Source organism: Sander lucioperca, chromosome 3 (genome assembly GCF_008315115.2).
Source record: "Sander lucioperca isolate FBNREF2018 chromosome 3, SLUC_FBN_1.2, whole genome shotgun sequence".
Taxonomy (NCBI): Eukaryota; Metazoa; Chordata; class Actinopteri; order Perciformes; family Percidae; genus Sander; species Sander lucioperca.
Window position 1 is genome coordinate 29,581,419 of NC_050175.1, and position 25,202 is coordinate 29,606,620.

The 25,202-nt window shown below is 43.3% G+C and overlaps 2 protein-coding genes across 2 annotated transcripts in view; one reads left to right on the forward strand and one right to left on the reverse strand.

Moving 5' to 3' along the window:
- LOC116054739 (coiled-coil domain-containing protein 81) overlaps window positions 1–608 on the reverse strand; it is a 10,963-nt gene extending 10,355 nt beyond the window's left edge. The window contains exons 1-2 of the mRNA XM_031306438.2: window positions 272–608; window positions 37–98 (exon numbers count right to left, since the gene is read on the reverse strand). Coding sequence (XP_031162298.1) covers window positions 37–98; window positions 272–347 — 138 coding nt within the window. The 5' untranslated portion in view covers window positions 348–608. The remainder of the gene's footprint in view (window positions 1–36; window positions 99–271) is intronic.
- Window positions 609–1,713: 1,105 nt separating this feature from the next.
- LOC116054762 (interleukin-1 receptor-like 1) lies at window positions 1,714–16,165 on the forward strand. Its single transcript, XM_031306476.2, has 10 exons — window positions 1,714–1,872; window positions 5,720–5,975; window positions 7,721–7,901; window positions 8,504–8,648; window positions 12,494–12,556; window positions 12,656–12,779; window positions 13,014–13,159; window positions 15,180–15,323; window positions 15,455–15,607; window positions 15,694–16,165. Exons 1-10 carry the CDS (start codon window positions 1,812–1,814, stop codon window positions 16,047–16,049), a joined length of 1,629 nt encoding a protein of 542 aa, XP_031162336.1. The 5' UTR covers window positions 1,714–1,811; the 3' UTR covers window positions 16,050–16,165.
- Window positions 16,166–25,202: the final 9,037 nt, after the last annotated feature.

Sequence of the window (25,202 nt, forward strand, 5' to 3'; positions counted from 1 at the left end):
TTTTAGATAGATAGATAGATAGATAGATGGGCTAACCTTCTGTGAGGTCATCTGACGTTCAATGTAGGTGGACATATCATCCCAAATACAGTTGATGTCTGAAAAAAAAACACATTATGTGGTTAAATGGAGACGCATGCGCGCTTTACTAGCGGTGTACACATACTATAAACTACCAGCAGCTGAATAAACAGTTTACCACACAGTCATTAGAAAAAAAGGGTGTGTGTGTGTGTGTGTGTGTGGCGGCGGGGGGGGGGGGTTGTCCGACCGTTTTCAGAGAGCTGGGAGAGAGTAGGTAAAGTCCGTGTGTCCGCTTCTGGCACCAGCCGCAGTATGTCAGTCATATCTGTTAAACCGTCAGAAAAAAAATATCCTCACAGCATGAAGTTCTTTTTTTTAAAACTTTTCCCTGTAAGTAATGTCGTCTCCCTGCTTGGCTGCAACTGCCAGAGATATCATGTCGAGCACTTGAGAGCCGCGGTTGCCCGTAGCAATGCACCCCCGCAGTGCACGCGCCGAGTGCAGCGCAGCCTCCGTCACTGCGACACGAAACTACAACAAAGGAGGTTTTTATGAGTTCAAGTTTCCTCTTGTAATTGTCATTATTATAATGTTGGACACACATAAGCTATTTGGAAGCCAAAAAACGTCATATTCAGGAGGGTGAACTCGACATAACCTATCTAGCCTATTTATTTCAGAATCAGAATTCAGCTTTATTGGCCAGGTTTGCTCTACCCTTGTGTTGTCTTCCATTGGACCATGCATAGGCTACTTGTCGTCCCCCCGGGTCAAAACTGAAAATGTTCCTACTGACGTTTTTGTCTCTTTTTTCGACCCTTTCGGCACTTTTTTCAATGTTTTTGGCCCCCTTTTCCTCCCGTTTAACACTTTATTTCACTACCATGTATAAACACACCAACGTATTACTAGTTTTACACTTAGTTTTGGAATTCATGGTCAATAAACCTTATTTATAGGAAATTATACCTATAATCCTGGAGATAAAAAAAGCAGAAATTATGAATTATTCAGACTAATAAAGGTAGGATAAGCAACGTCAACTGTCAACGTTCAGTCAGGATACCGTTTCGAAACATTGATTTTTTTTTTTTTTTAAATGCTAAAAAATGAACAAAACACCCAAAATTCAATGAAAGTAGAGATCCGATCTTTTGTCGTACTTGCGATGCGCGTTGTATGGAATCATCCGTGTTATTTGTGGGTAATTACAGGTAGTAACAAAGAAACCCATATTTCTTATATTTTAGAAAATGGGTCAAATTTGACCTGAAGACAACACAAGGGATAAACAAACAAGGAATTTGACTCCGGTTAATCGTTGCTCTCAAAGTACAACACTCACTTAACATATAAAGAATAAAAACAGAAAGGGCAGTAAGAAATATAATACTGTTAAGTATTGGCCTACAGTATAACAATACAATAGAATTTACAAATGTACAAGAAATATACAATAACAATTGAAGAGAGGAAAGGAATAGTGCAATATCAGTATAGTCTGAGATTTAAGATTGAAATATAGGCTAAGTGAGGTAGATCAACAGAGCAGTGTTGATTGACTGTAAGGGTGGGGGCTATTTCTGAGGAAAAGCTGGTTATGTAATAGTTCTTCCTTTTAGTTTCAGTTATAGACTAGACGCAGCCCAGCTGGCGCGTACAAATGTGACGTCACGGGATCGCCGTGAGTTAGTTTGAATCAAAGAGGTCAATATTCAACTCCTTTGTAATTCCACAGAACGGGACCAAGGACTTTCTAAGAAGACACTGGACTGTACTGGATCCTGATGTGCTTTGTTCTCATCATGACTGTGAAAATACTTCTGATTCTCCTCATGTTATTGACAGGTATGATAATGACTATACTTTGTCACTACTGTAGGCCATTAGATAGGTTGAATAATGTGTAAATCTGTTGTAACAGGCATAATCAGACTCTATGTGGGGTAAATATTCAACATTCAAAGTGGGGATACTTATAACCTAATCTTGTTTCATTAGGTGTTATTAAATGTGTAGTCTTTACATTAATACACTATTAATACATTTGCCTAGTCATTGGTAGTATGTAACTAAATTGTCATTAGTTGTCATTACTTAGAATTCCTCATGGGGGAGACAGAAACTGCGCACTACAGTTTTAAAGATTAAACCTCCCTATTCCGGCTCCTTGTCACGTTTCAGATATCTATGATTTGTGTGCATTTCCACCAAAGAGTCATTGCTTATCTAATATTATATTGTTAATACATTAACCAGACAGCTAAAATGATCCTATATTTTATAAAAAGTCCAAAAAAGAATATAGATTTATTTAATAGGACAACCCTCATTATCATTCCATTACCTCTGAGATTTATCCTGTGACCCTTTGGGGGCCCGAACCGTACTGTACTGTAGTTTGGGAACCACTGGACTAAACTAATATAAAGTATTTAAAACTAGGTTTACCTCGACAAACTACAAAATAAATAAAAAATAAATGGGCTCAGGTCATGCTAATTGATTATTATATTACTTGGAAATAATGTTCTAGACTGACAAAAAAATATTTAAAAACAAATCTTGAATCTTAATAAATTCATCTGTTTAATAAATAATTCTAGGCCTTGTTGCCCCTACTGGTTTGATTACGAAACAGGTATTACATTCCATTAGCCTATATCTGGTATTAAAAAAAGTCTTTAAAAGTCTTAAGTCTTAAGTCTTAAGTTAGGAGGTAAAGGGGCTTCCCTACTTCCTAACTACTTACTTCTGGCGCCCTTGCTCAGACCACACCCATCTTCGAACTCTGCCTTCATTTTGATCTCAACTACACACCTGTAGAGTTTCGTGACTGCATCAGATTGTGAATATATCGCAGTGACAACATCTGCAAACAAACAGACAGACAGACAGACATATAAACACCTGGCGAAGTACTCAAAACCGCCTCTGTGGTAGTGTTCGCTACAGAAGGTGGCTTCAAGATCACATGTTGCATGATTACACATACACACACACACACACACACACACACACACACACACACACACACACACACACACACACACACACACACAAACTCAATAGTGTTGCTTTCGTGGCTGGTAAATATCAACAATCCTTGTGAAATAACCATGGTTATAAGACATGCCAAATAAAACAAACAAAGCATTCATCAGTGCTGAGTACTTCCGCAGAAGCTGACCAACTTCCCAATTCCCTAATTTAGCCACCAATAGGCCTACTGTAAATTGGGATGTGCTCAGATTGTGTCATAATACTGTAGTCTCATCACCCAAACTCATGGTAATGTTTCACAAAGGGCAAAATAGCCTATATCAAGCTAAATATGAGCTAAATGCAAGAGCTTTAAGACTTGATTTAGAGCACTTGTAGAATACATTGTGAAAAAATACTTCTGATTCTCCTCATGTTATTGACAGGTATGATAATGACTATACTTTGTCACTACTGTAGGCCATTAGATAGGTTGAATAATGTGTAAATCTGTTCTAACAGGCATATCCAGACTCTATGTGGGGTAAATATTCAACATTCAAAGTGGGGATACTTATAACCTAATCTTGTTTCATTAGGTGTTATTAAATGTGTAGTCTTTACATTAATACACTATTAATAAATTGGCCTAGTCATTGGTAGTATGTAACTAAATTGTCATTAGTTGTCATTACTTAGAATTCCTCATGGGGGAGACAGAAACTGCGCACTACAGTTTTAAAGATTAAACCTCCCTATTCCGGCTCCTTGTCACGTTTCAGATATCTATGATTTGTGTGCATTTCCACCAAAGAGTCATTGCTTATCTAATCTTATATTGTTAATACATTAACCAGACAGCTAAAATGATCCTATATTTTATAAAAAGTCCAAAAAAGAATATAGATTTATTTAACAGGACAACCCTCATTATCATTCCATTACCTCTGAGATTTATCCTGTGACCCTTTGGGGGCCCGAACCGTACTGTACTGTAGTTTGGGAACCACTGGACTAAAAACACATAGCACATAGACATATAAACACCTGGCGAAGTACTCAAAACCGCCTCTGTGGTAGTGTTCGCTACAGAAGGTGGCTTCAAGATCACATGTTGCATGATTACACATATACACACACACACACACACACACACACACACACACACACACACACACACACACACACACAAACTCAATACCAGCGTTGCTTTCGCGGCTGGTAAATATCAACAATCCTTGTGAAATAACCATGGTTATAAGACATGCCAAATAAAACGAACAAAGCATTCATCAGTGCTGAGTACTTCCGCAGAAGCTGACCAACTTCCCAATTCCCTAATTTAGCCACCAATAGGCCTACTGTAAATTGGGATGTGCTCAGATTGTGTCATAATAGTGTAGTCTCATCACCCAAACTCAAACGCAAAATAGCCTATATCAAGCTAAATATGAGCTAAATGCAAGAGCTTTAAGACTTGCTTTAGTGCACTTGTAGAATATATTGTGAGAACTTGTAGAACACAAATCTGAACTTGTATGTTGAAATTTTCACTATTATAAAATATTCACACACCCGTTATCTGAATGTGTATTCATTCATAAATGTGTAAATTGATATTTACATGACTAGAATGACAGCTGCAAACTTGTTTACTTAAATAAAAAAAAATGTAAGTAAAACCACAACTCAGTTATTGCCACCTCTCATATCAGTCACTACATCTTCACATCTTTGCATTGTACATCACAAACTGGTGAGTCTGCGTGCCATGAATTTTGCAATACTTCTTGTGATAAATGTAGTCCAAAACAAACTTGTAGCTGTGGACATGAGTAGGACATGGTTATCTAAGCTAAGCATAAATACTTGAAACAGTCTTTTTTTTTTTTCATCTGTACAAAAACCAAAGTAAAAATAACAATTTTGTGGTTTTACAAGGAGTTGTGTGTGGGACTAGGTGCAGTAACTTTTTCGACTTTCTGGTGGTTGCCTGGAAACGTCATGGTGACAATGAGATTTTATCTTTATTGCAATTGGTCAAGAATTATTCTTGCACATAACCCCTGTTTCCAGTCGTTGTGCTAAACTAAGCTAACCTGCTATAGCTTCATATTCTCCTTACAGACTTGAGAGTGGTGTCAATCTTTATCTAACTCTCGGCTGGTAAGGGCATACGTGGCAAATGTCTAACTATTCCTTTTAATAATCTTATACTGTACACTCAGAATTGAAGCAATGCTCTGATTGGTTAGCAGCAGTATATTGTCCCAGATATGTTGATTACAAGACTAACCAGTCACATTTCTGTCCTGACGTCTGGATTTTTGTGGAACGTGGAGATCTGGTGTCAGGATTTTTTGATAAGAAATATTTGCTCAGGCTCAGGTTGTTGTTTTCTATTGTGGCTGTTGTGGCTCACGTCTACCTATTTCTACCACTACGGAACGTTAGCTAGCATGTTGAGGTGAGTTGGGTGTCCGTTATATTTTCTGCTAACCGTCAAGGTTAATTTTAGCTTGCATCAGCTCAAGATGATTGGGCTGTCTTCCGACAGACATGGTGTTATTGGAGCTTCCATGATTGGTCACGCCTGAGGGCACTTCCCATAGTGAGATACCTCACTGGGTTAACAGATAACCGTGGTTACCCTTGTAACCTTAAGTTCTAGTTTTATAAGGTAAAATTAACTAAAATCTGTGACACTTTGCAGGTGTGTGTCCCCGGAGACCCAGAGAGATATATGTCAAGGAAGGTGAGATGGTGGCGCTGTACTGCCCTCGTTACAGAGGATATGATCATGGTGATGCCAAACTGATCTGGACCAGTTACACCACCCAGGACATGGATCTGACCAACAGCGTGTCATCAGCTGAGCAGAGGCAGCTGGGCATACTGGTTCATGAGAGGAGCCTTGTGATTCTTAGTGCCTCTGTAAACTATCGGGGGAATTACTCATGCACTCAGGGGTAAAGTACAAACAAATTGATAAACATAAACATTCCTCTATCACAAGGAAGAACATTTCCCTAGAAACCACAGTTAATAACATGCATGTGTTTCCTTCCTGAGACTGGCATTGAACAAAACTGTAAAGTTATGGCATGTAAACACATGTTACTCCTAAGGGATTATTTTGGCTAGATGCTACTAAGATCACTGACGGATGATGTTTTACATTAGTAATTCTATTAGTAGTTATATCTTAAAGCTGGGGTAGGCAGTTTATCTTTGGTGTCATTGGGCAAAAAATATATGATAATCTTTCAGCATATTGTAATTCAAGTGGTCTGAGAGAAAACTAGACCTCTGCATCTCCCCCTTGGCTCTATCTTCAGGCTTAAGAAAATGTAGTTGTCCTTGACAACTATATTTTCTTAAGCCTGAGACTAGAGACTTTGGCCAATCACAGGTCATTTCAGAGAGAGAGAGAGAGAGAGACAGACAGACAGACAGACAGACAGAGAGAGAGAGAGAGAGAGAGAGAGAGAGAGAGAGAGAGAGACAGACAGACAGACAGACAGACAGACAGACAGAGAGAGAGAGAGAGAGAGAGAGAGAGAGAGAGAGAGAGACACAGACAGACAGACAGACAGAAATAGAGAGCACTCCTATTGGCTGTTCTGCCAATGCAGATACACCACATGCATGTTCTTTCAGTGAATGTTCTGTTTACCGTAGCCAAAGGCTGCAGCTAATTCAAGGCTGAACTATTAGATGATATACTTCATTGTGATCAATCTATATACAGTAAATATAGGAATGGAATTGTGTAGGGGGCAGACATTTGCTGTGAAAACAGTTGGGAGAGCTGGTCTGCTGGGGTTAGCCTTTAGACTAGCATGAACACCGGCTAGTTTGTTGTGTTTACATTTTCTCTCATATAACTTTCCATATATATATATGTTCCACCAAAACAAGTTCCTTCCCGAGGCTATTTAGCAGAGCCACTGTCATTGAGTCCGGCACTTAGCGTCGCCCAAGACGATTGTGATTGGTTTAAAGAAGAGCATGTTTTTCTCCCATGCTAGCCAGACCTTCTTCCGCAGCGCTGCGAAGGTAGGTCTGGCAAAGCAAGACTATCTCAATCATACTCAATCCCCGTGGGGAATGGTCTCCTTCAAAAAATATTGATTCAACATCGGCACCAAATAAAATCTTTAACAGTAGTTTAGCCTTCTGCTAACCCTAGTTTACGGCTGCGGCTGATTCAAATTAATGTTCCTGTAGCTAACTAGAGCCTCAAATCACAGTATGTCATCTCAAAGGGCTTTACAAAGAAAACAGAACAGTCAGTCTCATAGAATTTCTGCTAAATGCTAGCATGCCATTGGTATGAAATGAATGATTAGTGGTACCCATGCCCATGCTCGCCTGATGGGAGGGGCTAGACAGAGAGGGAAGAGGGAGAACTGCAGGTCTCACTCTGCTTCAAATTGATGAAATTCATGAAACTCAGAAAATCAGTCACAAACCAAATGCCATTAAAGGGCTGTTATAATGTAGTGATGTATATACAGTACAGACATATACAGATCTTGCCAAATAATACCAAAAGAAACTGGATGTAGAAATGGCACACTGGCTAAGAGGAAAATTTGTCATTTGGAAACGGATCCTCAAAGTGTCTCTACTTTCACATTCATAGTTAGTGGTTGTGATTCAAATGTAAAGTGAAACCTTCATATTAATCTTTTCTTTTATGACATGGCAGGAATGCCAGCACCTGGTTCAGGCTGACAGTTCTCACACCACAGTCCAGAGAGTATGAAAAGATGACCCAGTACTCTACAACAGGTTACACAGAAGAGGCCTTCACATTGCATTGCCCTGATGTAAACATACCTGCTGAAAACATCCCAAATATTACCAGCAACGGCATTATATGGCACAAGGTATGTAAACACAGCAGATATAATATATGATATTTAAGCTCCAGAAATGTGGTCAGGACTTCTGACTAGGGTTGGGCATCGTTTGGATTTTAACAATTCTGATTCCAATTCCGATTCTTCCTTTTCGATTCCGGTTCTTATCGATTCTCGATTCCGATTCTTTGAGGGGTGGAGTTGAAATGGGCCACATGTTTATTTTCACAAATAAGAGGAAAGTTTCATTTTGATTCAATGGTGGTTTGCAGTTTTACCGCTTTTTCAACGTAAAATAAAGCCCCACTAGAGCGCTGCTTACTGTGCTCCAAGGCTGCAACACAACAAGAGCCTGGCCGCTTCGGAAACCAAAACTTGCGCATGTTAAATTGGGAAGTGATGATCGGATTTAAACGATTCCAATAAAGAAACGATTCCAAGTAGGAATCGGTTCTTGATGCCCAACCCTACTTCTGACTGCATGTTGTAACCCATCAGATTTGAAAAAATAAAAATAAATCATGAATTATTACAGAATGTGGAGTTTTGTTCTATTTGAGGTTGATTTCAATTAATGTCACACTATAAAATGTATCTTCATTCTATCATTCTATCTTTCATTTTTGTAGGAGGGCGAGTCATTGCCAAAAGACAGTTACTTCTCAAGTGTGGAAGAGAATGATGATGGTGTCTACACCTGTACCAGATCTTACCTGTGTTATGGTCAAATATATAACATGACCTTTACAGTGGTGCTTCATGTCCAATCAAAGGGTAAGAAAAGAGCACTTTTTTGATCTGTTTATCGCCATAGATTTTAATGTTTTATGTTACTTTAATATTTTTAAACAATATTTTTTTTATTGTAATTGTTGTAAAAAGTCCATTCAACATCACTGGAACATCACTGAAGATGTGTCCAGCAGCATCAGTAGATGTATTTGCACAGCTTTAATCTGATTCAATCAGCGACGACCAGGAAAGACAGGTTAACAACCAGGAAAAGCGTGGTTGACTACTGGAGAGTCAGTGACAGCTCGGAGAGACGGCAACTCAATCTGTGTCTTCTGTGAGGGTGACTCCCATGACAAGATACGATGAACCTAAAGAAAAAATACCCCCTGGGGTGCCCGAGAAGGGGGGAGAATGAGCACCCCCAACCAGACGGATTCAATGGTACTAGACCAAGGCAATGGACAAACGACTACGAGCAAGCAGTGTACATGTGGCAAAATCTGTAAGAACGAGCGAGGCCTAAAGATCCACCAAGAGAAGATGAAGTGTCTGGTGGGGACAGGACCAACACAACGCACAGGTGTTCAACCTGGTGAGACGCAGGAGGAGCCAGGCCCGAAGTCACCCCACAGTGCCCGGAACCTCCAAGTGTTGCAAATGACTCCCTCCAGCATCAAGTCTGAGAGTAGGCGGATCAAGTCGCCAGCAGCTAACATTACCTCACTGTGGAACCAGTTTGATATCGATGTTGACCAGATTCTGGAGGCCACCATGAGGGGAGATGTCGACAGGAAACTGCAAGCCATGACAACGATCATCGTCAGCATTGCATCCAAACGGTTCGGTGAAGAGGTGAAGGAAGGAGGCTCTAAAGGGTCTCACTCAAAGAACCAACGTGAGGTGAGAATCCATAACATCAGGCGGGAGATGAAGACCCTAAAGCGACAGTACAAGCAGGCAGGAGAAGAGGAGCGCACTGGCCTGGCACAGCTGATGTACATCCTACGAAAGAAGATCAGGATCCTCCGCCGGGCAGAGTGGCACTGGAGGCGCCGCCGTGAAAGAGCCCGAAAGCGAGCTGCATTCATTGCCAACCCCTTTTAAAGGGATATTTCACCATTGGAAAGATGAATATATCTTTAAATTGGGTCACTTATGTAGTAGAAATGTGAAATTATTTTAGAAATTTGTGGCTTTTAGGCCGAGAAAAGCCAGAAAATGTGTTTTTGGCTCATGTGGATGAAAGACACCAAATCCCAGAATGCACTTGCATTCGCCTACCGTTTACAGACAGACAGACAGTGAGACGGTCAACTCAACTCAAGTGTGTTTTATTGTCATTTCAACCATATATGTACACAAAACAACGTTTCACCGTGGCTCAAGTGGTGTCACATATTTAAAATATATAAAAACGACATTATCTATAAACGACATACAAAACAGGCTACATTTAGTGCACACACATTATAGGCTCCGTAAAGTTCAGCTAACACATACTAGCATTAGCGCTTGGTGGGCTGTAAACACCGAGTATAAACACAGCCGTAAATTTGCGTGGAATGTAGAATGGTCGGCATTTAACAGTCAGAAACTCCACCAGCAGTTAGTTGGATACAAGCACCAGTCCGTGTTAACACAGCCCACCTCCACTAGTCTTACCCGGCGACAGAGCAGCAGGCCTGGTAGCTGGATAGTCCGGTACATTGTTGTTTAGCCATGTTTCCACAACAACAAAAACACAGCAGTCTCTGAACTCGCGTTGGGAGTTTCGTTGAAGTTGGATGTAGTCCAGTTTGTTGTCTAATGAGCGGACGCTTGCAAGCAGGATTGATGGAATAGGTGGCCGGCTAGCGTTAGCTTTCCACCTAGCTAGCTCATAGTCCAGCCCCGTCCAGCCTTCGTTCCGCGTTTCACCGCTGAGGATGTCACCTTACCGGCTAGCAGCATAGAGCGAGACCGCTGGCTGAGGTGCTGGTCTCCGTAGCAGGCGAAGCTTGCGTAGTGTGTCGAGTATTCCGTCTGTAGTAAAGTGTCCTGCATATTCTCCGATCTGTACCAATATATCCCGGTGGTACACATGCGCGGTAGTTTGAAAGCACATAATTGTTGTAAAAGTTTTCTGCTGAGAAGCCTGTTTAGCGAAGCTTCAAGATGGCTGGCGCTCTTTTTGCTTTGGCAAGCTTCGGGTACAGACGACAGTCCAAGCCCCTATGGGCGGGTTGAAAACATACGGAAGTAGCTCCTACTACCGGGGTAGTCCATTGCCTCTGGGCAAAAAACCTTCCAATGACGCAAAAATCGTTGTTTTCCACTTCGTTTCTACTGATGCAAAGCTTAATGCTATATCTGTGAAGTATCCCTTTAAGTTCACTAAGGAGCTGCTAGGACAGAAGCTTAGCAGCCAGCTGGTCTGCTCTCAGGAGGAGGTTGATCACCACCTGAAGGAAACATACAGCGACCCAGCGAGAGAACAGGAGTGGGGGGAGTGCAGCACTCTGATAGACCCTCCTGGGTCGTTCAACGTGGCAGAGCTGCAGCTGAAGGAGGTCCGAGAGGTTGTCAGGAAAGTGCGAGCAAGCTTTGCTCCAGGACCAAGCGGCACTTCGTACAAAGTGTACAAGAACTGTCCTAAACTCCTGCTGCACCTGTGGAAGATCCTGCGTGTCATCTGGAGGAGGGGCAGGATTCCTGAACAGTGGAGAGTTGCTGAAGGGGTCTGGATTCCAAAGGAGGAGAACTCCAAGAAGATTTTGAAGAAGTTCTGTATCATCTCCCTGTTGTGCTGAAGCCAAGATCTTCTTCAGTGCTGTCTCCAACCCGCTGTGCACCTTCCTCTCAAAGAACAGGTTTATCGACACATCAGTTCAGAAGGGGGGAATCGCAGGAATGCCTGGATGCTTGGAACACACAGGTGTGGTGACGCAGCTCATCAGAGAGAACAAGGGCAATCTGTCAGTGCTGTGGCTCGATCTGGCAAATGGATATGGCTCAATACCACACAAGCTTGTGCAGTTCACTCTGACAAAACATCACGTTCCCAGCAGAGTCAGAGACCTCATCGCTGACTATTACAACAACTTCAGGATGAGAACCTCTTCAGGAGCAGTGGCATCAGGCTGGCGCAAGATCGAGATCGGAATCATCACGGGCTGTACCATCTCCATAATTCTGTTAGGGCCCAAGACCGATAAGAGGATTTATGGATGACCTCACACTCACCACAGAGTCAGTCCCAGGCTGCCGGTGGATTCTAAAGGGTCTCGAAAGGCTAATGGAGTGGGCACGGATGCGTTTCAAACCAGCCAAGTAAAGATTAATAGTGCTGAGAAGAGGAAAGGTGGATGACAAGTCACGGTTCAGCGTTGCAGGGGCAACAATCCCGACCGTCACTGAGAAGCCTGTCACAAGCTTAGGCAAGGTGTATGACAGCACCCTGCGGGACGCAGCATCCTTCCAGTCAACCTGCACTGAGCTGGACAGATGGCTGAAGACAGTGGACCGGTCTGGATTGCCAGGGAAGTTCAAAGCTTGGCTATACCAGCATGCTTCCCAGGATCCTGTGGCCACTCCTCGTCTATGAAGTGCCAATCTCGACTGTGGAAACCTTAGAGAGGAAGGTCAGCAGCCACCTCAGAAAATGGCTGGGGCTTCAAGGTAACGAGAGCCAGGGAAGTGTTGCAATATAGAGACTCAAGCGATCCAAAGGTGGCAAAGGCTGGGATTGAAGTACGTACTTGTCGGAAGTGGAAGGCTGAGGGGGCTGTATTCTATATTTGTTTCTTGTCTATGCACCAATACACCAAAGCAAATTCCCTGTATGAGACAACCTACTTGAAAAAAGAAAGTATGATTCTGACATGTTTGCTCTAATTGTTGCACAGGCAAATCTGGACAATCAGTGATACTTTCACCCCAGAAAAGTGGTGTATTTCATGTAGATTTAGGTGAGTTTCTGTCTTATTGTGTAGATGTACACATACACACGTGGTCATGGCTTTCAAATGAAATAATCATCATCATCTTATAAACTCTGCTTTTTCTAGGTTCAACAAAGGTGATTGATTGTAAAGCTGTTATTTATTCAGACTTTGATGAGGTATTCTGGTTAAGTGGGAAATCATTTGTGGAAACCGACAACAGCTTACCAGTTTTCTACAATTACACACGGTAAACATTTTGCACAAATGTACCAGCTTTCACAAATTGGTTTGGGAGTGCAGATGTTATACGTAGCCACATATGCACACACACACACACACACACACACACACACACACACACACACACACACACACACATACACACACACACACACACACACACACACACACACACACACACACACACACACACACACACACACACATATATCAGCGTTAACCTTTGTCCTTTTCTTTTCAGGGAAAATAATGATGGAGAAATAAAGATGACAGCATCTCTTGTCTTTAAAAAAGTGTCAGAGGAGGATCTATCAAAAAATTACACCTGTAAACTGGACTCTGTATCTGGACACTCAAGCTTTGTCACCATCAACTTGGCCCAAAAATGTATGTGAGATGGATGGATAGATAAAGCTTTGGTTTTCCTATTCATGTTATTGTATATTGTTCTTTCCAGAAGTGTTGGGTTCAATTTACTATCATAAAGCTCAAACTAGTTCAGCTAATGATCCTAGGATACGCTAAATTGTACTTAGTTTTTTCCAATTGCTTAAGCACAATTTTGAAAACAGGGACCGTCTTTTTCAAAACACTACACACAATTAGCACAACCACACACCCAATTAGCAGAACACCTCAGACCCTTTGCAAAATGAAACACTCTTGCAAAACCATATCTTGTTACCATATGAAACACACACATTTCATTTGACTTAATTATGTTTGAACCAGATACACACTGCTGTTGCTAACCTAAAACACTTTTAGCTATTCTACTTCTCAGTGATTAGAGTAGCCTACTATAAATGAAGTACACAGAGAAAGTGCAAATATACAATAAGTTCACCAAACACTACACAAGACCAATGCTGCAGACTGAGGAAAATATAATTTATTATATATATTATATTTATTTATTATATTATTTATTATATATTATATAATTTATCTTATACCCAAATCAGTCAACATGTCAACATGGAGAATCAACAACAAAACATGTCCCAGTTTTCATACAGCTACTACAGTAGTGTGCATAACACTGTTAGCTCAGCAAACAACAGACAAACATAAAATACAGTATCCAGTACAGGTTACAGTCACAGAAAAAACAACAACAAACAAAAAAAAAAGATCTGAAAAAGTACAGAAAATACTAGACATTATCTCTTCGCCTAGCTGGATCTGGCCAGAGAATTTCATCAACATCACAGGCAATATCCTCATTGGCAAGACAACCGTCTTGAATGTCGAATCCATCCTTGCACAGCTGCGGCGTCGACTTGGTCACAGGCGTCCTCCATGGCATGAATGAGGGGTACCTGAGCCTGGGGCCGGAGATTGTAAACCCTTCACCGCCATGCAGAGAAAAACTCTTCAATTGGGTTTTGAAACAGAGAGTATGGTGGAAGGTATAGTACTGTAAACTGTGGATGGTGTTCAAACCAGTTCTGGACAAGAGCAGAGCGGTGGAATGACACATTGTCCCAGATGACAATGTATTGCATCTGGTGCATTTGGTTAACTGCTGTGACGATGTTGTGCAATCGGTCCAAAAATGCGAGAATGTGAGGTGTGTTGTAAGGGCCCATATTAGCATGACGGAGGAGGACCCCATCCTGTGTAATGGCAGCACAAAGGGTGATGTTACCCCCGTGTTGCCCTGGGACATTGATTATAGCCCTGTGGCCAATGATATTTCTGCCTCTCCTTCTTGCTTTTGTGAGGTTGAAACCTGCCTCATCTATGTATATGTATTCTTGCAGGATTTCTTCAGCATCCATCTGTAAAACTCTCTGAAATACAGTGAAAGTTTGTTTAGTTCAGGATGGATCTAGTATACAGTAAAAAGGTCATGTGTGCAGTATGCAACATCACAGTGCTAAAGTGAACAATACATACGTCTTCTTCTGACTCCTTCCATTTTGGTTGAAGGCAGGTGAACTTACCTGCTGCATTGTATATAGTGCTTAAACCTGATTGTTGTGTCTACAATTAAGCAATCATGTGTTTACCTGGTGGCTGTGTTTAACCAATTGGTTCATGGGTGTGTTCATTTGAAAGCCTTTGCTTTGAAATTGCAAGGAAATGACATCATGATACATTTCTGTTTCAAATGCATACAAGTGTGTTTAGTGTTTTGCAAATCACTGTGTGTGATGTTTTGCAAAAAGTGTGAAGCTGACAATGTGCTTACAGTTGTGCAAATCTAGGCCAGTGTTTTGCTCCTTGAGTGTAACGTTTTGCTAATTGTGGGAAAGTTTTAATTTTAGTGTGTAAGCAATTGAAAAAAACTGTAATAAACACATCTCTAATCCACACATTCAAATTACAGGGATGTTTCATCTGGCATTTGCTACTTTAAAAGAATATTTGTAGGAGTTATTTGTCCTTTATGTCCCTACAGCATCCTTTTCCTCCCTCTCCCTCACTCTTGGAATTTCATGCGTCGTGGTGGTGATTGTTGTAGCAGTTGTTCTGTATATGAAGCTGAAAATGGACATTACTCTTTTTCTACGAGGCACTCTTTGTTGCTATCCCAGCACCTCAGGTGGGATACATGTTTCATGTTTTGAATAACTTTTGTGTAAAAGGTGCATGTTGTTCCCAGAACTGCAGGGTAAAAGCAGACAGCCATGTTGCCTCTACCTAAGCTTGTTTTGTTTGTTTTTGTTTGCTTAGATGGAAAGAGCTATGATGCCTTTTTGATCTGTTACAAGAGCAACACAGACGCAGGACTACATGAAGATGACAGAAAAGAGCTGGAGAATGTTTTGGAAGAGAGGTTTGGTTACTGTCTCTGTCTTTATGATCGTGACATCTTACCGGGGAAAGGTACGTATTAAAGGTTAGACTCTAAAGAAAATCTACCTGAAAATCTTAATGAAGCAGTGTATAATCTGAACTCTGATTGGTTGCAGCGGTAGCAGAGGCAGTGTTGGACTGTATAGAGCAGAGTCGCACGGTGGTTTTGGTTCCCACCTCTCCGGATCCTGGTCCAGGATCTGGCCTGCTGAGTGCCATCCATGAAGCCCTTGTGGAGCGACAGACTCGCTTGGTTTTCATCCAAACTGAGACAACAGATGTGTCGAGATCAGGTTCATCACCAGAGGCCTTACAGCTTCTTGGCGAGGCTGGAGACTGTGTCACCTGGAAGGGCATAAGCTCCATGCAGCCCTCCTCCTCCTTCTGGAAGCAGCTACGTTATTACCTACCTTCCCCGCAGCATGCACCAGAAATAAGGCTTTTACCTCAAACAATCCAGGATAACTGTTAAACTATTTAGTTACAATGAATATATCATATCAATTGTTGTGCTATATCATAATAATAATAATAATAATAATAATACATTCTATTTATAGAGCGCTTTTCATGATACTCAAAGACACTTTACAGAAAGTTATAAGTTACATAATATACATATATATATATATATATATATATAAATAATGGAGAATAGTTATTTCCTGTGAGTAAGAGGATCTTCAAAAACTATTTTGGGGTAAATTGGAAATCACAAGAAAGCTTAGTGATTCTTGTGAATACATTTATCCACCCCGATAACTTATTCTCCTACCACTCCATATATCATAATATGCAGTGCCTAAGTGTAGTAATGTCCACTCCTGGTGAGCACCAGCACTACAGATCTTCCATCTCTCCCTCACTCTGCCCACACCTGTTGAACACATCTCATTGAGCGAATAGGCCCTTTGGGCATCAGACATTTTGACTTGTCACTGTTGCGTTTGTGTGTCATGACAGAGTGATAGTGAGCCAACATGCACAGAACCAGGACCCTGAAAATGAAAGAGCTAAATGGAATTCACCCATCATTCATTTTAGTGTTAACACCTTTGCTTTCCCTTCTGTGAATCTCAAAATGTGTTCTGTGAAAAATCAGGTGTGGCACTGCAGTAAGAGATGGAAAATATGCACTGCCATAGGCCAAAATATTATTGAATTGTTAGAAATGTTTCTGTCTGTTTCTGTTGTACCAGTACTTTTAAATCTGCATTTATACATTTATACTTTGATATTGTATTCAATTATTACGTGTATGATGAAAATGTATAAATGTATATTTGCCTTGAATGTATTTCATATTTAATACATTATATATATCTTTTTTTTGCTATTTATAATTTGTTATTATATTTAATTTATGTCTTTTATATTTACTAAAATCCTACTGTTGTTCTTTAATGGAGTCCCAGCGAAGGGTTTCCGAAGGGAGACATGGAATGATGGTGAGTTCTTGTACTGCGGTGGAAGGTTTAGCCTGTATGTGACGTCGTTCAACTGCTTCTGTATGGTGAAGGGTCCAATGTACCGAGGACTCAGCTTGCGGCAGGGCAGGCGAAGGCGGATGTCCCGAGTCGAAAGCCACACCTTTTGGCCAGGTTGGTACTGAGGAGGATCAGACCGACGACGGTCAGCTTGCTCCTTGTGCCTCCGCACAGCTTGTTGGAGCTGTACGTGAGCCGATTCATATTCATACCTTCTCACTCTGATGGAACCAGTGGTTGACAGCTGGGACCTCCGAGGACTCTCCCGACCAGGGGAAGAGAGGAGGTTGGTAACCCAGGATGCACTAAAACGGGGTGAGCCCCGTGGTGGACTGACGCATGGAGTTCTGGGCGTATTCCGCCCATGGGAGGAAACGGCTCCAGCTGTCCTGGTTCTGGTGACAATACGTCCTCAAATAACGTCTGATTTCCTGGATCTTCCGCTCAGTCTGTCCGTTAGTCTGAGGATGGTATCCTGAAGACAGGCTAACTGTAACCCCGAGGAGCCTGAAGAAAGCGTGCCAAACCGACACGATGTCTTCGGGAATGCCGAAGTTTCGGAATACGTAGCTGAAGAGGGCCTCTGCGGTCACGAGAGCGGTAGGGAGTCCGGGCAGGGGAATCAGCTTACAACCCTTAGAGAATCGATCCACAACGACGAGGATACAAGTGTGGCCATTGGATCTGGGGAGGTCGGTCATGAAGTCAATCCCAAGGTGGGACCATGGGCGTTGTGGAATGGGGAGCGGCATGAGCTTGCCTTCTGGTAGCCTTCTGGGAGTGTTGGTTATGGCGCAGACTGAGCATCCAGAGACATATCGGGAAACATCCTGAGAGATGGACGGCCACCAGTACCGCTGACTGAGGAACGAGAGGGTACGCCTGCTGCCCGGATGTCCCGAACCGGGAGCGGTGTGAGCGGAGTCCAAAAGGGCGACACGAAACTGATGAGGCACGAAGGTCAAACCCGCTGGACCTCCTGGCGGAGCGGAATGAAGAAGGTTCTCCTGGGAGATCCGCTCGTCGATATCCCAGATGATAGGGCTGACGAGCATGGCTGGAGGGAGGATAGGTGCGGGTTTGAGATCTTCAGATGACAGCTGATGCAGACGAGAGAGAGCATCCGCCTTGCCGTTCTTACTGCCAGGACGGTAGGTGACGAGGAAATCAAAGCGGGTGAAGAAGAGGGCCCAACGAGCCTGGCGGGGATTTAATCGCTTAGCCTCTCGGATATACTCCAGATTGCGGTGGTCAGTTATGACCTCAACCTGGTGATTGGCTCCCTCCAGCCAATGCCTCCATTCCTCTAGGGCAAGCTTTATGGCAAGCAGTTCTCGATTCCCGATGTCATAATTCCGCTCTGCTGGGGAAAGCTTCTTGGAGAAGAAGGCACATGGATGGAGTCTGGGAGGAGTCTCCTGCCGCTGGGAAAGGACAGCTCCTACACCGGTGGAGGACACGTCGACCTCAACAACGAAAGGCAGGTCTGGGTTGGGATGAATCAGGACGGGAGCGGTCAAGAAGGCATCCTTGAGGCGTTTAAAGGCGATGATGGCTTCAGGAGACAGGGACAACACCTTGGGCTGGCCCTTTAAGGTTGATGTCAGAGGAGCACTGACAATGCTGTAGTTGTGAATAAATCTTCTGTAAAAGTTGGCGAATCCAAGGAAGCGTTGCAGATCCTTTACCGTGGAGGGTTGAGGCCAGTTCCGAATGGTATCCACCTTCTTCTGATCTGAACTCCATGTTGGCTGATGATGTAGCCCAGAGTAGAGGAACCAGAGGAAGGGGATAGCTGAACTTCACTGTTTGAGAGTTGAGGGGTCTGTAGTCAATGCACGGCCTCAAACCTCCGTCCTTCTTGGCCACAAAAAAGAAGCTGGAAGCGGCAGGGGAAGTAGATGGTCTGATGAACTGCTGCTGAAGAGCCTCCTCTACATACTCCTCCATGGCCTTCTGTTCCGGGATGGATAGAGGATAAACCCGACCTTTAGGGAGAGTGGCTCCAGGTAGCAGGTCGATGGCGCAGTCCCACGACCGGTGTGGAGGCAACTTAGTAGCCAACTGCTTGCTGAACACATCCTGGAACTCTTGGTATTCAACAGGGATCTCCACTCGGTGTTGAACCTCGGGACTTTCGATGGAAGTGGAATAAACGGGAATCTGGGGTTTTATCCTTGAAGATGAACAAGATGGACTGGAAGGGGGAGTCTTGAGAATCTTCTTAATTGGTGTGACACAGGAATGGAAACAGTCCTCACCCTATTGAAGGATCTCACCGGATGTCCAGTTGATGGTGGGCTGGTGTTGCACTAACCACGGCCGTCCCAGGATGAGCTCTGTAGTGGATTCCTCTAGCACCATGAAGGTGATGTCCTCCGAGTGCAGACATCCAATACGGAGCGTAAGTGTGGGGGAGAAATGGCGAATCCGACCCCGACCCAGCGGTTTTCCTTGGATAGTTTGGACACTGAGCTCCCTTAGTTTTTGTAGGAGTGGAATGGAGATGAAGTTCCCCGCTGAGCCAGAGTCAATGAGGGCTTGCGCTGCGACACAGATACGTGAGGTCAACACATGTACAGGAGTACAAATCAGTGTTTCGATTTTCGGAGGAAGTTGAATGGAACTCACCGCTGAGCGCTGGGGTCGAACCGGACAATCTCCGATGAGATGTTTATCGCCCCCACAGTATAAACAGAGCTTGAGTTGGATACGGCGCTGACGCTCCATAGGTGACAGGTGAGTAGAATCAATCTGCATGGGCTCAGATGCTGGGGAAACGACAGTTGGAGCCGAGGGCGGAGGAGTGACAGCAGTAGCAGGATTTTCACAGGCAGATAAACGCTGAGACACACAGTCTTCTGAATAAGATTCTAGAGACCCATTGTGTCATCATATACTACCACCAGCTGGCGGACATCTGAGTTGAGACCATGTCGAAAGGCAGTGATGAGGGCAGTCTCGTTCCAACCACTAGCTGCCGCCAAAGTGCGGAACCGAAGAGCATATGTACTCAGACGAATTCCCTTGGCGAAGCCTGTAGAGTTGGTCATAAACGGTGAGATCAGCAGCCGCCTGTCCGAAAACCACCTTGAAGTGTTGAATGAAGTTAGAAAGGGATTTCACCACTTGGGAGTCCGAATTCCAGAGAGATTGGGCCCACTGGAGAGCTCGGCCTGACAACAGGGAGATGACAAAGGCCACCCGGGCCGAATCATTGTTAAATTGATGAGCCTGCATTTGGAAGTATAGCGAAACCTGAAGCAGAAACCCGCTCCAGTCCTCCGCCTCTCCAGTGAATGTCGCTTGTCGGGACATGGGACTCGCAGAGGCAGCAGACGAAGAAGCGAATGTTTGCGGAAGCAGATGCTGGCGTGCTGAGAGGAGGATCTCTTCGGGTATGGTGGGTGGATTACTGGGTGGTGATGGCAGGAGAGACTGACGAACAGCTTGCGCCAGCTCCGCGAATGGATCGCGTAAAGGATTCTCCACGGGCTCCATCATATTCTGCATGTTGGTCTGGTCTTCTGTCACGGAATGACCAGGAGTCAGACTGGTGGTAAGTGAAACAGGCTTTATTCACACAATCCAACAGGAGAGATGGTTAGCTGGCAGAACACAACACAGAAACTTAGCTGGGGTAGTGAGAGTCTTAGGGAGGCAGCAGATGTCGAGAGGTTGATAGCAGGCAGAATCTTCAGGTAGGCAATGGTAACGTAGCATGAGAGAGTCTAGGTGTCTTGTAGCGATGAGACCAGACAAAGAGTGAATGAGCGTGTGTAGTATATAAAGATGGAGACTAATGAGGTGCAGGTGGTGAACTGATGATGTGGCCTGATGAAGTGCAGGTGTGAGTGATCAGTATTGAGGAGATAGTGAACGGATGGGAGGAGTGAATGATGGGGAATGTGAACGAGTGGGAGGAATGAGTGCTGGTGACGGTGGGACCCTGACACACATAGGCCTAGAGGTCATGTTATGACCGGTATGTGTAGGCTATATGGGGAGTATCCCTTCGGCTGTGAAAACAGTTGCATTAAGTCTGTGGGCTGTGGAGAAGCTTCGTCAAGTCTCTATAAATAACACATGATTATGCCATAAGTGGAAAATATGCTATACAGGCTACATACCAAATACCTTTTTCCTTGTTTTATTTGAATATCTTTCATAAGCCCAAAGAGGTAAACAATTAATTCACAAGAATAAAGTAATGATAGAGCAAAGTCAAAAAAACATAATTTTGTGTGGCAAAAATCTTTTTTCTGCATTCTTAACCTGTTAACAATAGACAACTATACGTTGTTAAAATGAGCTCCACCTTGACAATTAATCATTAATTAATTAAGCTTACATGTAGGCCTACACATTAATGAATCAGTAGTACAGTCCTAATGCACAAATGAGAATCTACGCATATTATTACACATACGCTGTTACAATCTCAATCATTCCGAATCTTGCCTAGATGGAGAGCGTAGGTATATGTAAGGAGATAACATAGGCACAGGCTAATTATTGCTAACTAAATGCTAGTTAATGTTAGCAATTAAACTTAAACAGCTAATGTGAATCGAAACTGCCTGCGAGCTTCTCCTGTACTGTATGGTAATTTCTCTACTGTGCGACAGTAAGTCGCGTAGTTATGACATAATCGTTAGCCTATTTTTACAAAAACGTCTGCTACGGAGCCATAACGTGAGGTACAAGGTAATGGAGCATTTTATATATTGTCATGTTTCTTCAGAAATAAACAATGGACAAATAGTCTTTAAACGCTTCAGATGTAAAGTTATTCGCTAGTCAAAGTGGCACCAAAATGAATGGCAGTCAATGGAATGCTAACGGGAGGTGATGGCTTGTTAGCATCAAAATGGCGCCATATGAGCTACGCATTCCGAGGAGAAGCTTACCCCCTTGGTATGTAGCAAGAAAGTGGCAGCAGCATCCGCAATGTTGCAAATGTTGCCACACAAAAGAAGAAGATAGTCAGGAAGACAGCCTCTGATTGGTCGGCACAATCACGTCAAGATGGCCGGGGCTAACAGATACGGGTATACTAGCCTATGCAGGATACCTTTTCATTCGATAATCGTTGTGGATTTATCGTTCAGGACTTATTTAGCACAGTCTTGGAAAAGACAAAACACTGTAGTTCCAGGCTGGATTAAAAAGCTTATTGAAGGCCTATGATCGCATGTAAAACCTCGTTGTAACAGAAAATTACTCTGCTTCTAAACACAAAAAAAGTCTGTAACGTTACACCTATATTGATCTGAAGATATTGAATATGACATACAGGTATATTTCCAGTGCTTAATTTGTAAAGTGGGAGGTCCCGGAGCGCAGAGGGGGGGTGGATCCGGCAACTCAAAACGGGGGTTGGAGGTAACGGAACAAAAAGAAAATACACTGCCTACGTAGCTTCTCTGACTAAAGAAAACTAAACAACGCTGTGTTTACATCAGGGCAACGTTTATTTTTATTTCAGAACATGCACTGCATCGGTGCGACATGTAAAAAAATATATATACTGCAACAATCGTTTTTTAACAAGCAGCAATTATCCATCGGACTATTAAATGAACTAAAAAACCCACTGGATGAGACAAACATCATGTGACCATGACCATGTAAATAGCAACAGGCTTCTTGTGGGACTTAAATATACACATAGAAATTAAACCATATAGGCCTATAGTAGGATGTATATTGCAATGATGAACACCCAATAATTAATAATCTACACAAGCACATCATAGAATAATTGTGATTTCTTCCTACCATCATTAGCCTATTTGTCCAAAACTGCCCATACAGCATCGATAGAGCCCCCGGCCTCTGTTCCCCTGCTTCTTTCTCTACACCTCGTGTTCAGAGCAGTTCTATGTCCTTTTGCAATCCATGACCTTACGTATGGAAAGGGGTTGAACCGGGTAAGCGGCGGGCCGACAAGACAAAGGAAGAGTAGGGAGGAGATGGTAGAGGGGAGAAGAGACGCCCTGTTTGCTGTGCAGATTAAGTTCATCTGGGAAAATCCCCTCTCACACTCAGCACTTGAGATGGGGACAATGTTGACCGCAGCCAAGAGGTCATTCAGTTCATCTGGGATGAATGTCCCATTATTGTCACGGTATTCCCTGAATGCCCTGATGACTTTCCGCGGGTTATCAATGCAAAACTGCTGGCAGAGCATCTCAACTTCACTCTCCCCGAACAGCGCGTCACCATCCTGTGGCCAATGTTGTGGATAAAGCACTTTTAAATCCTCAATTAGCTTGTTGTATCCTGTTTGGTCTTTTCCCTGTGAAAACATGCGTTTCTCCAGATTTCTTGCCAGGCTCCCAAAAAACATCCTCTGGCCCAGGGTTTTGTCAGTGAGCCGCCCTGCATGCAGCCGCCCTGGCTCAATAGGCTGTATCGACCGGGCCGCTCAGACATAGCCTCGAACACCCGGATCTGTCGGCAAATGGCTTTATGCGCCATTATGATATTGCATTCTCGTTTTTGGAGCTCGAGAGACAGCTCTGACAGTTCTTGCAGTGCGTCATACATGAATCCTAAATTGCAAACAAAGGCATGGGATGAAAGGCGCTTTGCCAGGCCATTGTAGCTTTTCCGAGTTGCGCTCTCGCGAGCAGAATCCTCCGCTGCGTGCGTAAAATGTCCGTGGAGGGCAGGATAACTTCTCCACATAGCTTCGACTGTTCTGAGACTAGATGCCACCCATCTGTTGTCTAACACCCGGCCAATTTTACACAACTGAATGTTCAAACCGTCAGCACACTCTTTGAGCTCCACTCGATTTTTGTTTGATGTGCTGTACAGTGCATAAAGTTTATCCATGAGGATTTTGAAATGATTTATAGCCCCCATTTCTTTCATCACATCACCAACTGCAAGCTCAAGTCGATGCGCAGAGCAGTGCCACACCATGATGTTTGGGAAGCGGGTTTTAAGTCGAGTTGCCACCCCACTCTTACGTCCGAGCATCACTGACGCACCATCACATGTGAGACCGACAAGTGTTTTTGAGAGGAAGGCCTTGTCTAAGTTGGCGTGATCTAAGGCATCCAACAGTTTGCCGACAATGCCTTCTGCGCCAAAATCATCTAACTCCACAAGATTAAAGAATATGTTGTCGGGCGATTCCATCTCTGGCAACTGCATTCGTAAATACACGATTAATGTGCTCTTTTTATTCAAGCCTGTGGCCTCATCCAGCATGAGTCCGATTTTTGGAGCACAAGTGACAATCCTCTCAAAAAGTTTTCTTTTCATGTCAGTTGCAATATGCTGTTGTATATGAGAACATGCCACATTAGAGTGGAGAATCCTCCCCATATCCACACCATTCATTTCCTGACAGTCTATTTCATGTTCAAATCCGTGAGCTGGCCTGTGACGCTTGGCCTCCTTGTAAGCGGTGCGAAAAATTCTGGCAGTCGTTTGCACCTGGTCGCTTTGGATATTGGTTACTGCGTTTACCAATATATTTTCGTCTGCTTTATCACAAATATTGGATGCCATTACATGTGCTTTAGTACTCCCATGCTCAAAAACCTTTTTCCTTAAGGCTCTTTGCTTTTTTCTCCAATCGGGCGCAGATGATGTCACTGAGCCCGAGATCCATTCTTTTGCCAGTTTCACACCTGCAGTTTTTTCCGGACCCAGTGATCCCACTTTTTTACAAATGGCACAGCCCAGTCCAGTTTTGTCCATTGTAAGCCAGGGATAACTTTTTTTTTTTCTCTGTAAACTAAGCGTTGGTCCAGATTTGCCCAGTTTGAGTGTGTGTGACCTGCTTCGTCGCCATCGCTATCTCTTGCAGATTGAAAGTGCCCATCAGCCGTCTTGTTGTCATCTTCTTCCCCATGTGGGTCATCATCATCTCCGCTAACGACAGGTGCATTAGCAGCATTGATGGTAGGCGTACTACTGCTGTGTCCACCGTGGTCTCCACATTCTTGATCAGCGGAAACGATTTTTGCTTGTTTTGGATTAGAATGGCGTATTTGTAAAAGTTAAGCAAACTTTGTTGTCTTTTTGCCATTTTTCCCCTGTGGAAACAAGGCTAACAGCACAAGCGCTGCATGTGTGTCACTTGAAGTTCCTCCCTTCCCGCGAAAAGAATACAAATC